The sequence below is a fragment of the Urocampus carinirostris genome, chromosome 20 (genome assembly GCF_059441175.1).
Source record: "Urocampus carinirostris isolate Australia breed hairy pipefish chromosome 20, RoL_Ucar_1.0, whole genome shotgun sequence".
NCBI classification, from domain to species: domain Eukaryota; kingdom Metazoa; phylum Chordata; class Actinopteri; order Syngnathiformes; family Syngnathidae; genus Urocampus; species Urocampus carinirostris.
The window spans coordinates 15,418,590-15,437,097 of NC_142368.1; the positions used below are offsets into that span (position 1 = coordinate 15,418,590).

Sequence of the window (18,508 nt, forward strand, 5' to 3'; positions counted from 1 at the left end):
TCTTCGGAAGATCGCGAAGGCAAGGAAAACACGAGTGTTGAAGGGAACGATTCGACGAAAGAAAATAAACAAAAGAATACTAGCAAGAAAAGGACTTTTCAGCCAAAATGGACTCAATTATTTTCCTGGTTACGCTATGAGGAAGATGATAATGGATTGAGAAGGCATTGCAACTATGGCGGGACAGCAAACCACGAAGAATATATGAACTGAAAAATTTGAAGTGATAACTGCTTTGTATTACCAATTAACTGTGATGATTAAAACTGCATGAATATATAAATATTTCAGCAATATTATTTTGTATAGTGTACAATATTGTGAACTGAAAAATCTGAAGTGATAACTGATTTGTATTACCAATAAACTGTGATGATTAAAGCTGAATGAATATATGGATTTATAATACCGTAAATTCCGGACTATAAGCCGCTACTTTTTTCCCAAATGTTCAGCCCTGCGGCTTATTCAGTAAAGCGGCCAATTTATGGAATTTTTCTAACGGTCACCAGCGGCGCTAGAATATAAGAGGTAAGATTAAGACCAGTAGAATATGGGCGCCAAGAAAGACTGCAACCAAGCATACATTGTCTGTAAAGTTAAGGCATGTTCCGATAATGAGGAAGACGCCCTTGATGGCGGTAGTTATGAGGATGAAGTTGAGGACGATTCTCCGTGAATTTCACAATTACGGGATGCTTTTTTTTTTTAACAAGCACGTTTGATGCATTGCGAGCGTTGGTACCTTTCAAAGGCACGGTTTGGGATGAAAGTTATATTATTATAAAGCTTTGAAAACTCTCTCGGTGTACCGTCTTTCTTCGTAAATATGTGTAACCATGTAAAATATGTATTTGCAACTGTATATTTTTGTTATGTATTTATTTTAGAGATTTATTCCGTGATGTGTTCTACGGACGAATCAAAAAGAAGGGGCGGAGCACACGCGGGCTAATGGGAATTGGGGTAAAGCTGAGTTACCGGTAGATCTGTCTGTTGGCTCAGCGGACAATAGTGGATATATATTTTTCCCACCCTTAACTTTGGAAATATACATTTTGTTTCCTTGGATTACAAAGTCTGCATCATACCTTAATTACGGGTATCATTTTCCATTTATGATGCCAGCTGTGACTCTAGAGTTGTGTACTATCTACGCAGTTACAGTAGTGGAGCTAACAGACAGGTCTGGATTAAACTTGTGATTGTGTCACAAGTTTTAATGCGGGCGCACGCGGCTGGTTCATGGGTGCGGCTTGTATAAGAACAAAAGTAGCAGACCACCTAAATAAGGGTGGGTGCGGCTTATAATCAGGTGCACTCTATAGTCCGGAATTTACGGTATACATTTGTGGCCGATTTACAATTTAAACCTGGATAACACTACATTTTGGGGAGCCATCGATCTCTGTTGGGACCCATCGATTTTTGAGCATGCGAGTCCCCAGGACCCATCACTTTTCACAGCTAAAATCAACACTGGATTTATGACACGAGAAAATTGGCAATTGTAAAACTCAAAGGACGGACACAAAGCAACCAGCAGGCTACTCACCGGTAGTGACGGCTGCCCTCGTAGTTCGTTCTCAGCCGACATGAGCAGCAGTTCGATCTCTTTCACCCTTTTTTCCTTCTCGGGGTCTTCTTCAGTATTGTGTCTCTGCCAAAGAAAGGAAATAGCCTTATATTACATATTGGCACTTCATGTTGATGGCTATTTTTTTGTCCTTTTGTTTGTGTACCTGTACGGCGGCCGTTCCATGCTGAGGGATGTTCAGATGTAAGGCCATGGGGAAAGGCACCTGTTCAACCGATCGCATGTTAAATCTATATATTCATTCAGTTTTAATCATTAAATTATGAATTCATTTTCTGCAAATTATTGTTGGTAATATACCGATTAAAGGGATAACCACAAACCTGTGTTTTTATCATTTTCTCCTTTTATACTTCCTTTTTTACTTTACTTCTTTATTCAACATCATCATTCGTAATAAGTGAGCCGTTGGAGAGCCGGCTCTCTTGAATGAGTTGAGCCGAAAAAGCCGGTTCTCTAAAAAGAGACGGACTTTTCACCACACAACTGGAGATCGGCGTGCGGACGAAAACTCGAACCGCGAGACCAAAACGACATCTGCCGGATCTGCCTAACAAAAAGTTTGGAGTGCGGTAAATCTCAGTTTAAAAAAAATGTAATCGGGTAATAATGACAATTTGGTGTCCAAAAAAAGTTGCGTCCTGGAGACGCACGTTGATTTGACACGATGCGTCCCCAGCAAAAATGATGCGTCTAGGACGCAAGGACGCGGGCAAACCAAGAACACTGTGATTAGCGATACCAGTTTGCGACTTATTTTTAAAATAACACGTTGTTACTGTTGTTACTGTGTTATTACCAGGTTATAATTCTCAAAGGTTAAAATAGGCTCAGTTAACCACTAAACATCATGCCAGGAAGAAATCACATTTCCTAGAAAATCACAATGACCCATGATTTATTTTCCAAACCAGTTGGTAAGCTACCCAGGAGGTCTTAGTGGGCAACCTGGTGACTGCAGGAAACATGTTGGAGACCTCTGGTATAAAGCTTCCTATCATACCTTCTCTGTAGGATTGGATCCAGTAGTGGGCAACTATGGCCCGCGGGCCACATGCAGCCCCATCAGGCTTTTAAATCCGGCCCACAAAATTTTAAAAATATAATGAATAAATCGATGGTTAAACATGTACTTTAAATGAAAATAAGTTGATTTGGTGATACTCTTGACCTTAGTGTCCCCAACATTGAAATAGCAAGTTACATTGTTGTCATAAGGCATTTACTTCATTACAGTGTTCTAGTTTGCCCGCGTCCCTGCGTCCTAGACGCATTATTTTTGCTGGGGACGCATCGTGTTTTTTGACACCAAATTGTCATTATCATTTTTTTAACAAAGATTTACCGCACTCCAAACTTTTCGTCAGGCAGATCCGCCATTGTTGTTTTGGTCTCGCGGTTCGAGTTTTCGTCTGCACGCCGAACTCCAGTTCGAATTGTGTAGTGAAAGTCCGTCTCCTTTTAGAGAATTGGCTTTTTCGGCTCAACTAATTAAAGAGTCGGCTCTCCAACGGCTCACTTGCTTTGATGATTGATATTACGAATTACGTTGTATAAAGAAGTTAAGAAAAAAAGGAAGTATAAAAGGAGAAAATGAAAAAAGACAGGCTTCTACAGTGAACGTCCAAGCGACTTCATTTTTGAACTTTTTTATAATAAACCTCATTCATGTCGAGCAACTCAGTGTCTCAAAACAAAATGTTCATTAACAGTATATATGATATAAGGAAACACATGTACAATATAACATGTTAAACTACATAAATAAACATGTTTTTTGTATTTTGTAAGGGAAAATACGACAGTTTGTAAGGGCGAGCACACTCAATTTTGGGGAGCCATACATCTCTGTTGGGACCCATAGCATTTTGAGCATGCAAGTCCCCGGGGCCCATCACTTTTCACAGCTAAAACGAACACTGCATTAATAAAGATATTGATCAAATTTAAAGGGATATTGTGTTATTTAGCACCTTCTAGTGTAAAAAAATATATTCACTTTTTGTATACGTAGCTCGAAACATAAAAAGAAATAGGATTTATTATTTGTTTTTTATTTTTATTATTATTATTATATCCCTATAGTATTTTAATATGAACCTATGTAAATATATATATATTCATAAGATGTTTTATATATAAATACACAGGAGATCTAGCTGTGAGACACAATTATTAAGGAAGTCGAAGGGGTAGGATTAAATTAGCATATGCTACTTCCTATTCCTTTTCGGACATGTTACGTAACCTTTTTTTTTTTGACCTGTTTTGTTTTTGTTTTTCTCATGTTCGCAAAAAAAGGTTCATTCATTAATTTTGTTAATTCATTTAAATATAAATGTGCATTTTTTTATATAATACTCATAAGTCAGGAAATTTGTATCTATTTTACACAACAACAGACAGGATTGTTTTAAAATGCATTGTATTAGCGCCTTACATGGCTGCACGGCAGCTATTGGGAAATGTGAAGCACACTGTAAAGCGCTTTGGGAAGTCTTGAATTGAAAAGCGCTATAGAAATGCATGTGTGGAAAAAAAGACCTGATTTTGACACTCACCCGTTGGGCATCCGACATGTATGCGTAGCTGAGGGGCGACAAAGGGGGCAGTTGAGAATGGGCTGGCGAATGATGCGGGAAGGCCAGAACGTGAGTGACCGGCTTGACGTAGCTGTGGCCCAGGACCAATGTCGAGCCTGTGCTCTTGGATGCGGCGCTCTGCAGGTAGCCTTCCTGTTCTACTTTTCGCCGCATAGTGGAATTCCAGTGGTTTTTGATTGCATTGTCGGTCCTGGAAGAGACATTGCGAAACAAAACATGAAATTCTGGATTACAAACAACTCCATTCGTCTACATTTGAAACAGTGACCATTAAGACACTGTCTGCAGCCGTCATGTCACGAATTGGGTCGGGAATTAGGAAGTTGGAACTCATTTGCGTAGACGATCTGTCACTTTAATTGAGAAAGAAAAGTTGTCCGACACACAAACGGACCAAAAACAAAACAAAGCAGGCTCAAATGCAGGCAAAACTACAGACGAGGCATTTAACGGGATTAAACAGAACTTGCAGGAATCTCTCAGAATGTCACACCGTAGTGCAACAAAGTCCAACAAGCACAACAAGAATAAACAGGTATCAAACAGGTTTTCAACAAGGGTAAACAACGATCTGGCAAAGGGCAGTTCCAAAAGGCACCCATAGGAGGAATCAGGAAATGCAGGTCAGCCGGTGTCAAGGGGCGGGGCCAGCTGGGCGCCATGACAACCGTGCAGGACATGACACATCAATCTTAATCAACTAGCCCAGCAGTCCATTTGATTAAATTGGCATTAACATAGACGTAGGAGTGCGACAAAAAAATTTGACTAAAAAATCAGAAGCCCATACAATCGCAACAGCATGTACACATGCTGAGCCATGCCCCTGATATTAAGCTCTCCCATCCCTTGCGCGCATGAAGTTGATAGGAGACCAGTTATTGCTGTTATTACATAAAAAAATCCTCAAATAAGTGAAATATTTTCCTGCCTCAGTTCACAAAATAAGTTTGCATTAAGGATTTTATTTCCCATCATCTATTGTTGTCCAAAAGTTTGTACACCTCTTTCATGGCCAAATTCCAGCACTTTTTAGGACTATCAAAGACAATATTTCAATTTCTCTAGAACCGTATGAACAATATGTGTGAATGTGTAAATATTTGTGAGTCAAATATTTTCCAAGATCAGTGTTGGGTGGCGGTATGAAGCTTATGTTTTCAGTTGCAGGAAGTTCTTTCCATTAGAATTTACCACTGGGAAATGCTATCTTAGTTATTTGTAGGACCCATAGTACCGTAAATTCTAGACTATAAGCCGCTACTTTTTTCCATTAACTGCCCCGTCAAAGCTATATTATTATTATTATTAAGGGATGATACATCAAACAGTCCCAAAGGTGCGGTGCGTTGTTTAAGGTGCCCTTAAAAATTGAAAGTAGAATATCTTCTCTATTAAGTATGTGTTAACAATGCCCAGCTGAGTTCAAAGAGCCTTGTCAATGGTCTGCATTTATATAGCGCTTTTCAAGTCAAGTCACATTTATTTACATAGCCCTTAATCACAAAAAGGTCTCAAAGGACTGCACAGGATTACAATTACAAAATTACACAATTACCTGATCTTAAACCAGCATGCGGGCAAGGAATAACTCAAAAACCTCAGTGTGAGGAGAAAAGAGAAACCTTGAGAAAGGACCTCACATGTGGTAATCCCCCTTCCAGGATTGACCAGGGTGAATTACAATTAGCCAATGAAGACCTTCCAAAGTGCTTTACAATGTGCTTCACACTTACCCTCACACACACAGATTCACACCAATAGGGAGTCAAAATCATGATAACCATGGAAACAAAGATTTCAATGATGAGAAAATGTGATGTAGTATAAAGAATAAGCAGGGGTTTAGAGCAACAAAATTTTGTAAGGGCATGCCAATCCTTGCAAGGGAAAAATTTCGAATCCAACGTCTCCCCCCACCACAGACGCATTATTTTTGCTGGGGACGCATCGTGTCAAATCGATGTGCGTCCCTGGGACGCAACTTTCCTGACACGAAAACTTCATTATCATTTTTTAACAAAGATTTACCGCAGTCCAAACTTTTCGTCAGGCAGATCCGCCATTATTGTTTTGGTCTCGCGGTTCGAGTTTTTGTCCGCACGCCAATCTCGAGTTCGAGTTGTGTAGTGAAAGTCCGTTTCTTTTCAGAGAACCGGCTTTTTCGGCTCAACTCATTAAAGAGAGCCGGCTCTCCAACGGCTCACTTGCTTTGATGCATTATATTACGAATGATGATGTATAAAGAAGTTAAGAAAAAAAGGAAGTATAAAAGGAGAAAATTTAAAAAGACAGGTTTGTGGTGATCCCTTTTGATCAGTATATTACTAACAATAATTTAATGCAGAAAATGAATTCACAATTTCAATAAGAAAATTCTACTTAATTCTATTTGCATGTATTTTTTCCTTCTACAGTGAACGTCCAAGCGCCTTCATTTTTTAACTTTTTTTTATAATAAACCTCATTCATGTCGAGCAACTCAGTGTCTCACAACAAAATGTTCATTAACAATATATATGATATAAGGAAACACATGTACAATATAACATGTTAAACTACATAAATAAACGTGTTTTTTGTAGTTTGTAAGGGAAAATATGACAGTTTGTAAGAGCATGGAGCACACTGAATTTTGGGGAGCCATACATCTCTGTTGGGACCCATAGCATTTTGAGCATGCAAGTCCCTGGGGCCCATCACTTTTCACAGGTAAAACACTGGTTAATGGAATAACTAATGAACTAATATTTTGAGGTATTCGTTTTCACAATAGCTATCTGATACCAGCCTATTTGAGATAGGACGGAAAGCCTTTTGAGCTGTAAAATACATCCAATTGTGTGTATTATACAAAATACCGTATTTTCCGCACTATAAGGCACACCTAAAAGCCTTTATTTTTTTCAAAAGCCGACCATGCGCCTTATAATACAGTGCGCCTTATATATGGATCAATATTAAGTCGCAAAGTCTTGCAACTAAGGCAAGCAGCCGCCGACTAGATTTTCCCCAGAAGGCGAAGTTGTCCGTGGCGTATACTGGGATTTATATACCGGCGTTTCATTTCCTAACCAATGTGTCAATCATCATTTGAATCGATCGCTATTGGCTAAAGTTATTCGGAGGTAAAGGGGGCGGATCCTTTTTATCATTTACAGGCTCGCATAGGCTAAAGGGGCAAAACAAAGTCTGCGATTGGCCGAAAAAGAGGAATGTGAATCACAGGTTGGGTTGCACTACGGCATAGAGAAAACATTTTTTACTATTCTGTATTTGTAAATATTTGACTCTCCTGGATTTACTACACTCACGGTTGTAAGAAGACCATGGTTATGTATCATTATTGAACGTGATGGCTTAGGTGAGCTATGCGGCTTTATATTTTCCCAGTATCTTGTTTTGGAACGATCTTGATGTTTCTGCGATGAGTCTATTTTTAAACTCAATTCAATTCAAAGTGTTTATTGTCATATGCACAGTAAAGAACCCCGTTTCCCTGCACAAAAAAATTCTTACTTTGCTGTACACACAGTTACCAGCAAAAAATAAAATGGAAACTAAGAAATGTTTGGCATTTCTTGAATCCCAAGACTTAAACCTTCTGAATGATATTTGGAACGATGCATTTGAGTGATTGGTGACATCGTACAGACACTGTCTGAAACACAGATTTGCTTCTTTGCAAGCTTTCGTAATGTTAAAGGGATAATAAGTTGGACTGAACTATCTGACTGTTTTGTCGACCTTCCCATGGTAGCGCCTTATAATCCGGTGCGCCTTATGTATGGAAAATATATGACGAAAAACTATTTTTGGGGGGTGCGCCCTATAACCCGGTGCGCCTTATAGTGCGGAAAATACAGTATGTATTTTATAGGAGAAAAAAAAGGAAATGACCAATGACTTTAAATAATTCGAATTAAATTGGGTACAAAGTAATAGATAAGTCTTTGTTTCCGAAGGACTCTTTTTGTATCAGAAGTGCTGGTGGATATAGGCACTGAGTATCAGATTTGACCTGAGTTGCTGTCAAACACTTAGAAAAAACAAATTCTTCCTGGGCGGCAGTGGCTCAGGAGGTAGAGCGCTTGTCTTGGGATCAAGAGATCGCCGTTCGAATCCCGGCTCCTCCGTGTTACATGTTGAAGTGTCCTTGGGTAAGACACTGAACCTCTAATACCCCCAATAAGCAGGTTAGCGCCTTACATGGCTGCACGGCCACTAATGTGAAGGAAATGTGAAGCACATTGTAAAGTGCTTTGGGAAGTCTTGACTTGAAAAGCGCTATAGAAATGCAGATCATTTCATTTCATTTAAGAGGATTTCAGTTCAGCTCACCGGCCCGGCAGCTGTTTGGCAATCTCGGCCCAGCGGTTGCCCAACTTTTCGTGCGCCTGGTAGATGATACGGTCTTCCTCCTCGGTCCACGAGGTCTTCTTCACCTCCGGGTTGAGGTGGTTATGCCAGCGCTCGCGGCACTGTTTGCCGATGCGTCCCTTCAGGTGCTTGGCGATGACCGACCAGCGTTTGGCGCCGTACTTCTGCACCAGCTCGATCACCTGCGAAGAAAAAAAAACGTGTCGGGAAATTCTCTTAGTCTTCCTTGGAATGGCTTGCCCGGTTTCTTTATCTTTGCGTAGGTGAGTGAGAACACCTGCCGAATACTAGGGGAATTTCCGGCAGACGTTAGCCGCCCTGCTAATCATTACAGAGACACCTGGACGGAAATGCAAACCCACTGGGACAATTCCAAAAGACCGCCTTTCAGCCCGGTAGAGATGACTTACATACGTTTTTTTTTTAAAGCGTGCAATGATGAGTTTATTAAGAAATGTGGATTAAAACACACAGGAATTAAAAGAATCGATGTTCCTTCGGGGGAAAATCTAGTCGGCGTCTGCTTGCCTTAGTTGCAAGACTTTGCGACTTAATATTGATCCATATATAAGGCGCACTGTATTATAAGGCGCATGGTCAGCTTTTGAAAAAAATAAAGGCTTTTAGGTGTGCGTTATAGTGCGGAAAATACGGTATTTTATATCATACACACAATTGGATGTATTTTCCCCAAAATTACAGCTCAAAAGGCTTTCCGTCCCATCTCAAATTGGCTGGTATCAGATAGCTATTGTGAAAACTAATACCTCAAAATATTAGTTCATTAGTTAATCCATTAACTAGTGTTCATTTTAGCATGCTCAAAAAGCTATGGGTCCCAACAGAGATCTATGGCTCCCCAAAACTTTAATGTGCTCCATGCCCTTACAAACTGTCGTATTTTCCCTTACAAAATACAAAAAATCGTTGTTTTTTTTCAAAAATGTTTATTTATGTAGTTTAACATGTTATATTGTACGTGTTTCCTTATATCATATATATTGTTAATGAATATTTTGTTGTGAGACACGGAGTTGCTCGACATGAATGAGCTTTATTATAAAAAAAGTTCAAAAATGAAGTCTCTTGGACGTTCACTGTAGAAAGGAAAAATACATGCAAATATAATTAAGGAGAATAGTACATTTTCATATTCAAATTATGAATTCATTTTATGCATTCAATTATTGTTGGTAATATACTGATTAAAGGGATCACCACAAACCTGTCTTTTTTCATTTCCTTCTTTTACACTTCCTTTTTTTCTTAATTTCTTTATACAACATCATCATTTGTAATATAATGCATCAAAGCAAGTGAGCCGTTTGAGAGCCAGCTCTTGAATGAGTTGAGCCGAAAAAGCCGGTTCTCTATAAAGAGACGGACTTTCACTACACAACTCGAACTGGAGATCGGCGTGCAGGCCAAAACTAGAACCGCAAGACCAAAACAACAATGGCGGATCTGCCTGACAAAAAGTTTGGAGTGCGGTAAATCTTTGTTAAAAAAATGATAATGACAATTTGGTGTCAAAAAAGTTGCGTCCCGGGGACGCACGTTGATTTGACACGATGCGTCCCCAGCAAAAATAATGCGTCTAGGACGCAGGCAAACGGGAACACTGTTCCTAGGTCGTTTTTGGTACGAAAACTAAACGAATGTACAATCTTGTTGTCAACAATTCTCACTATGTTATCAATGACGTTAAAGACAATTCAAAATCGAATTGAAATTAGAAATAATAGTCATTGTTTTTTTTCTTACCCGCTGGTCTTCTTCTTTGGTCCACGGGCCTTTGATAAGTTCTGGGTTGAGAACCTTTTGCCACCGGTGCTGGCACTGCACATCTGTACGGTTCTGATGCATCAACAAACAAAGAGGCAACTTTTCTTACAACTCCTGTGCAAATATAAACACTTGAAATATTGCTTTATGAGTTGGCGCAAGATTAGCAAACAGTTTCTATTTTTCATTGAATGCACGTGCCAAAACGGGTGCATGATTGGTACGTTATTTGTTGTTGTTGCCAATTGCAATATTTAACAGAACGCTGTTTGATTCAAAATAGCAAATTCATGAATTTCGCCTAAAGCAACAACAGATGCTTGTTTAAGTCAAGGCTCCATCTCGTGCACCGACATCATTTAGCTCAACAATTCAATTACTGTTTCACTAGAAATCCATGCTGTACTGTTTTTATTGTTTTATTACTACCGTAAATTCCGGACTATAAGCCGCTTCTTTTTTCCCTAACTTTCAACCCTGCGGCTTATTCAGTGATGCGGCCAATTGATGTCATTTTTCTGACAGCCGCCAGCGGCGCTCGAGTGTTGCTACCATTAACTGCCCTGTCAAAGCTGTATTATTATTATTAAAGCTTTGAAAACTCTCTCGGTGTACGGTCTTTCTTTGTAAATATGTGTAACCCATGTTCAATATGTATTTGCAACTGTATATTTTTGTAATGTATTTATTTGTATTTATTTTAGACACTTATTCTGGTATGTTTTGCACGGGTGAACGAAAAAGGAGGGGCGGAACAAACGCGGGGTGCCGAGTTTAAGTGGGGACCGCTAAAGGTGAGGGACGGACAAGGAAAGAAGAGTGGGTAAAAAGTTGGTTAAAGAAAAAGGAGTTTTGGAAATATACACTTTTTTCCTTGGATTACTTTCAACGAGACCCGGACTCTGCAGGTCTGCATCAAACCTTAAGTACCGGTATCATTTTCCACTTATTATGCCGGCTGTGATTTTTGGACTGTGGACTTTGATGAAGGACATTTAGTTTCAGTTGCGAGACTTAAAGTTCGGGTTTGGGTTAATTTTATGTTTGTGTTATATGTTTAAATGTGGGCGAATGAGGCTTATATACAGGTGCGGCTTGTGTTTGTACAAAATCGGTTTTCCTCTTAAAATGTGGTGGGTGCGGCTTATAATCAGGTGCGCTCTATAGTCCGGAATTTACGGTACTTTGTAGCAGGCTAAAGTAATTTCTTGCAAAAAGGTGTATTGTTCCACTGACGGAAATATATACTGGGTTTTCTAGTGAGATTATCATGTTTTTTTTGGGGGGGGGGGGGGTTTCAAACTTTGCTGGTTGTTAATATATTTTGTGTCAGTTGAAAACATTTTGGGGGTGAAAAATGTTAGTTTTTTGTCACCATTTCCTAGAAAAAATACATAAAATGAGAAACTAAAACAATTTTACTCGGAAAGTCATTATTTTTTCCAATTCTAGTCATTTTTCACGAGTGCTAATAGCATTTACAGTCGTATACCTTCTTTATTTCATGTCATCCTGATTTTTTTGTCAAGCTTGTGCATTAAAGGGACCTTGTGTATTATTTAGTGCCTCCTAGTGGTAAAAAACCTTCATTTATTAAAAAAAAAAAAACGGCATTGATTTAAGTAAAACATACTTAACTGTCATATAAATGTGCCTTTTTTAAATGAAATGAAATGCTCGCATTTATATAGCGCTTTTCAAGTCAAGACTTCCCAAAGCGCTTTACAGTGTGCTTCACATTTCCCAATAGCGGCCTTGTATTGCAGCCATATAAGGCGCTAACCTACTTATTGGGGGTATTAGGGGTTCAGTGTCTTACCCAAGGACACTTCGACATGTAACACGGAGGAGCCGGGATTCGAACTGCGATCTCTTGATCCCAAGACGAGCGCTCTACCTCTTGAGCCACTGTCGCCTTAAATACTCACAGGGATAGAAATTTGCATTTACTTTACATAAAATGAGCCTCACCTAAAGGGAGCTGATGTCATTGTCGGCCATATTGCTGCTAAAGCTACCCAAAAACTTCAAAAAGGCTGGGCAAAAAAATGAGAAGTAAAATGGTGCATTTTCATCAATTTGATTCTCTGTTGTTTCTATTCTTCTTTGGGCTTTTTAGCACTCGTTTTTGGGTGAACTACACCATGCATCAACATTTAATGTGCAAATATTACACACTTCACTTTAAAACTAAAAATGAAAAAAAATTCCTTCTTTAAACAACACCAGTATCCAATGTTCCCTCTAATTTTCCAGAGGTCTGAGCGTTCACATAAAGTCGGTGAGCAACGCTTGAAACAACAGTGAGCAACCATAATCCCAAGTGTGGCAAGATAATTAATTATCAAACATGTCTAAAACTTGACATCAACTTACATTTTGCTGAGTTTCCGGCAATGCAAAATTATTTTTCTCTTTTGAATGAATTGACTCATGTACTATTGCCTACAAACATCGTTTGTTCTTACAATTCTTTCACAAGATTTCCATTTCTTTTTATTTCCTGACATATTTTGTCGCATAATATTAACATTTTGGGGGGCTTATTGAGTCGGTTGTAAGATACAGAACTGTACTTAATCACATTTTTAGTGGAAGTACAATGTTGGCAACAAGATTCACTTGATATCATTGGAAATTATTTGAATGCAAGACAAACTTTTTATTCTTTTTTCTGTGTTTTTTTTTTTACTTTTTTTTTTTAATTTCTTTTAAAAAAAATCTCATCGTGTTTATTTTTTCCTAGCTGTTACTTTTTTCATTTTGTTGTCTATTTACTTTTTTTCCTTTGTTTCTTTCTTTTTTTTCTGGCTTTTTTCTGAATTTTTCCTTCTTTTTTTCTCTTCCTTTTGTTTCTTTTTTTCTCAGCTTTTCACGACTTCTTCATTTTGGTATTTTTTTCTTTTTTGTTCTATTCCCCCCTTCCTTTAAGTCATTTTGTGCATAATTTTACATAATATTTGGTCATATAGGGATGGAAGAAGCAAAAACAACTTGAAGAGCCGTTTAGGACCCGAAAGAGCCGGTTCCTTTTAGTGAGCCGAGCCGAAGAAGCCGATTCTCGACAAACTCTACTAACTTTACTCAACTTCGTTCTACTTCGACCTTGACTTCAAAATACCGCATTTAGAACACAACGTCAGGGCAACCCCGTGTATTTTTACCTTCATGCACTGTAACTTTGACTTAAGTCGCTTCTTAATAAGTCATTTTGAGCCCTCATTTCTGTGCACTGGCTAGATTTTCTTGTGCGCCGAGAATGTGCGAGCAGTGCGCAGCTTAGAGGGAACACTGCCAGTATCCCAAATTCGTCAACTCTCACAGTGCACTTACAGACAGAAACCCCGCAATGACTTTCCAATCATCTGATCCGTGAAGCTCCACGAGTTTCTTCAACTTCTCATCCTGGCCAAAGAAACATAAGTCAAGCTTCTTGAAAGTTTCAGAATTTCAATGCGACGGTGGTAAAGGTGATGAGGCTCACCTCCTCACGAGTCCAGCGGGTTTTACCCAGGTGGCGTTTCCCGGGTTTGGCCAGATTGCCGTCATAGTCGTGGTCGTAGGTCTCGGTCTCCTCCTCGTCCTCCTCGCTGCTGTAAACACTAAACCATGGTTAGATTTCACATTCGTTTCTACAGTGGAACCTCGGTTTTCGAACGCCTTTCAATTCGAACGAATCGGAGTCCGACCAAATATTTCCAGAAATTCTTGCTTCGCTGTTCGGTCAAAAAAATCGGAGTTCGAACGCCGGTAATGCGTGAGTGCGTACGCTAGGGTGCCATGCTGAGCGGCGTACGGGTGTAGATTGCTCTTTTCCCGACCGACTGTTATCACGTGCGGACGTGCTTCGTTTTGCTTTCGCTTTTAATATCGGTGAACGAAGTGTTTTAGCCCCTAATTATGCCTCCGAAGAAAGTCAGTGCAAGCAGCAAAGTTGCTACAGGTAAAAAAAGAAGAGTAGTGCGTACAACTATTGCATTTAAGAAAGAAATAATCGCAAAATATGAAGGTGTGCTGATCTTGCTAGAGAATACCCCACCGTCCACCTGCGCCTTCTGCTGACCACCACAAAGGTAAAAAATCCTATTCATTCTTCTTTTCCTTATCATTTTTTTTATTTTTTACACGTTCGTGTTAGCGTAATCTTTCGTAAGGAAGATTACGCTAACGCGAACGTACGATTAGCCTGGGTTATCTTTGTTTACGTTAAACATTCAAGTTAAACATTCAGGGTGTTGGAACTGAGCCCCCTTTCCAATGAACCGCTCACCACTTGTTGTGGAGACCCGAGTGCTAAATGACTTGTAAACGACCTGTTTTTTTATTTTTACACGTTCATGTTAGCGTAATCATTCGTACGGAAGATTAAGATAACGCGGACGTACGATTAGCCTGGGTTAGCTTTAGTTTACGTGAAACATTCAAGGTAAACATTCAGGGTGTTGGAACGGATTAAAACGATTTACATTATTTTCAATGGGAAAAACGATTTCGGTGATCGAACAAATCGGTTTTCCAAAAGGGTTCTGGAACAGATTATGGTCGAGAACAGAGGTTCCACTGTACTCCATCATCTGAGTAAGAACCAGTCCTTCTTGATGCACAACGTACCCGTGTTATGCCAAGACACCCACAAGACGCTTGAGTGAAGATCTGCGTTTGTGTGTGTGTGTATGGAATTATGGATGAACAGGTTCTTGTGTTTTCGGTTTCTACAGATACTGGGATAGGCAGTGATAATTTCTCCAGCCTGGCGTGTTCAGACCTGTAAACTCATTGAAGGCGCTCTCAAAACTCATGCACACACGCTCGCGCATTGAACCAATCAGAAGGCGCGTCAGGTGGCTGTACGACGACAGGTGAACAGGAACTACTCTCAGGTGCAGGATTAGGTGTTCCGCAACTTCCCGGTTCATGGCAGCGAATTGGAGAACATGCAGCTCTTCATTTAGAGGAACTTTAGTGACAAAAGCTCACAAATGCTCAACAAAGGAGAACAAGTGTGGTGGTGGGTGTTAGCTAACACAATACCATTTGTATATTTGGCCGTCTTTCTCACTTTTGCTTGTTCATTGTCTCAAAATCAAACAAACTCTCTTGAGGGGAGACACTTTGGGTCAATTACTTTTGGATGACTCCAATACCAAATGTGCTAATAAAAGACAAAAAAAATTAAATATGAATAAAATTGAAAAATGTTGTGCAGGTTTGGGGAGTAACGGAATACATGGAAAGGCAAAAATTATGTTTGGATTTATTTTCATTTTTTTTCTGTCGCATTTTATGTTCGTTTTGCAGGAGATCAAAGCCAGGAGAGAAAGCTTACCACGTGTTGTGAGTCATCATTTTATTCCTATTTAGTTTCTTTTGTCTTTTATTAGCATATTTGGTATTGGAGTAATCCAAAAGTCATTGAAAGTAATCCAGTTAAAGTAACCCTACCCAACCCTGAGCATACGCCAACCCAACAACTCAAGGAAAATAAAAAAAGTTTTGCTGCGTGTCTAAGAAATGCAGGTAATTGCACACACATCATGAATGAGCTGACTGAGGTTGCAATGATGACACACACCAGACGATGGCAGCAGAGAGTAACAATATTCCAAATTCCGTTCAGCTTCTTTAACTTTCAATTTTCTGACAATGAACGGTTCTGAACTTGGCTTCTTCTTGCAAACTAATAGAAAGTAACATTTAGCTCCTGTGACATATAACGACAAGACATAAACCAATTCAGCCAAGTTTTTTAATAACCATGCTCAAGCAAGTATATCTGCTTTATAGTAGTACTGTAGATGTTTTTTTGTCGCATTACTATTTCTGTTCTACAGGTGTTTTCGTAGTACTGGTGTGGTAGTATTTCTGTATTATAGTGGTACGGTGGTTGTAGTATTTCTTTTTAAGTATTTCTGCTTTATAGTATTACTCTAGATGTATTTTGTCATATTCCTCTTGTAGTATCTCATTATAGTATTATACCAGCTCAGTAGCCTAGATGGTAGGGCGCCCGCTTTGAGACTGGGAGGTCGCTGGTTCGCGCCTCGGCCGAGTCATACCTAAGACTTATAACATTGGTAAAATGGCGGCGCCCTCTGTTGGCTGCGGCTGCATCGGCTCGCTACAACGGGTCAGGTGTATCGACATTTCGTTCTTACAAAAGAATGACAATACAAAGGAAATTATTATTATTATTATATTATACTGCAGCACTTCTTGCAAACTAATTGAAAGTAACATTCAGCCAAGTTGTTTAATAATCATGCTCAAGCAGATAATAAGTTTAACACACATGGCTCTAAGGCAAGTCACTGAACGTTAAGTGAGAGGTGCATCCACTTTCCTTTAAACTTCAGTTCGACAGTAGCGGGATTGCCTTCCCACAGGGAGGATCCAGATCAACAGCTTAACAACAAACTAGCATGCACTGTCAACTAATTAGTTAAGAAATAAATTTGTATTTTTCTGAAAGCTCTAATTGCAATTCTAATTACTTTAAGAACCAGCAGATAAAATAAGTTCAACACATTGCTCAAAAGAGTCTCACTGAAAGTTAAGTGAGAGGTGCATCCACTTTCCTTTAAGCTTCAGTTCAAGGGCGGTGGGATTGGCTTTCCTCAGCTTCAAAATAAACTAACGTGTACTGTCAATTAATAAAGCTGACATGTAGTCAAGAAATTAATCGGTATTTTTTAAAAGTGCTAATTGCAACTCCAGTTATTTTTAATAACCATGTTCAGCACACGTGGCTCAAGGCAAACTTTCACTGAAAGTTAAGTGCAAGGTGCATCTACTTTCCTTTAAACTTCAGTTCAACAGTGGTGGAATTGCCTATTGAACAATAAACGAGCATGCACTGTCAATTAATAGAGATGAATTGTAGCCGAGAGATGAATTGGTATTTTCTTTTAAGTGCTCATTGCAACTCCAGTTATTTTTAATAACCATGCTCAAGCAGATACAATCATTTCAACACACATGGCTCAAAGGCAAATTTGAACTGAAAGTTAAGTGCAAGGTGCATCTACTTTCCTTTAAACTTCAGTTCAACAGTGGTGGAATTGCCTATTGAACAATAAACTAGCATGCACTGTCAATAAATAGAGATGAATTGGTATTTTCTTTTAAGCGCTCATTGCAACTCTAATTATTATCAGTCTATCTTTTATATTCTGTGTGACTTTTTCGGAAAGTGTGCCATATAAACATAAAATATGCACGGTGGATCAATAAAGCGTGAGAAACCAGCTCTTATCTATTTGCGCTCATTCATGAATTACATAAAGAGTGAAAGTGAAAATATCCGCGCGCATCCGGGCTTTGATCGCCCTTCACATAAAATAAACCCGCGTAAAAACAGAAAATCAACATAAAGACAACTTTACGCTTCCTAAGATATAAAATATAATATCTGTTTTTATTTAAGAACTATCCGAGCTGGTCAAACACACGCATGCGCACGCGCGGACGGACGGACGGAGAATCGTGTGCGCGCACGCAAGCGCCAGATGACCGCCACCTGTTACGTGCGCGCGTCCCATAAAAACCGCGCAAATAAACACACAAAGCCTCCACAAATGAAACCGTAATAATACACGATTTAGTTTTAAAAAGTCTACGTTTTATAATGTCCTCCGTAAAAACACGTGCTCCTTTTAAAATGAGTTATTTGGGTACCTGTTTCTTGGCCGGCGAGTCATCGTCAGTCGTCCCCCAGGTTGTGCGCTCACGAGCTACGTAATTTCGCTTCTCGGCGCAGGGTTCTTTTCTCCCGACGCTCTCGCAGGTTGACATTCATTTAAATTGAGTTTTTACTACGGCTCCTCCTTCTCCTCGCATCTCTCTTCCCCCCCAGCCGCTCCCCTTCTTGTCTCTTCAAGTCCCGCTCTGTTTGCCGCTCCGTAACATGCGCATGCGCAGTGCGCATTCACGTTCTTCCATGGCTGGAGTTCATTTTTCACGCTTACTTATTTAAGCTTCAATGTTTAGCGATTAAAACTTAATCAGGGGAACTCGGGGGCCACACGATAGAACAAACATTCTGTCGGGGGCCGGACTAGTAGATTCAAGAGAAAGAAAAAGAGAGAGAAAGGAATAAGAGAAAGAGGGACGGAAAAGGAGAGAGGGCGGGACAAAGAAAGAGAGG

General features: G+C 39.5%; 1 protein-coding gene and 1 long non-coding RNA gene across 4 annotated transcripts in view; one reads left to right on the forward strand and one right to left on the reverse strand.

Moving 5' to 3' along the window:
- Positions 1-18,158, reverse strand: part of myb (MYB proto-oncogene, transcription factor) — a 29,538-nt gene extending 11,380 nt beyond the window's left edge. For 2 of the 3 annotated variants that reach the window (XM_088325601.1, XM_088325600.1), the window contains exons 1-8: positions 18,040-18,148; positions 13,850-13,967; positions 13,699-13,770; positions 10,345-10,437; positions 8,542-8,762; positions 4,159-4,390; positions 1,743-1,802; positions 1,556-1,660 (exon numbers count right to left, since the gene is read on the reverse strand). In XM_088325601.1, coding sequence (XP_088181727.1) covers positions 1,556-1,660; positions 1,743-1,802; positions 4,159-4,390; positions 8,542-8,762; positions 10,345-10,437; positions 13,699-13,770; positions 13,850-13,967; positions 18,040-18,062 — 924 coding nt within the window. In that variant the 5' untranslated portion in view covers positions 18,063-18,148. Of the gene's footprint in view, positions 1-1,555; positions 1,661-1,742; positions 1,803-4,158; positions 4,391-8,541; positions 8,763-10,344; positions 10,438-13,698; positions 13,771-13,849; positions 13,968-18,039 lie in introns of all 3 variants that reach the window. The other variant, XM_088325602.1, reaches the window with a different exon arrangement.
- The window catches only part of LOC148346351 (uncharacterized), a 92,408-nt gene that overhangs the window by 54,974 nt on the left and 18,926 nt on the right, over positions 1-18,508 (forward strand). The window lies entirely within an intron of this gene.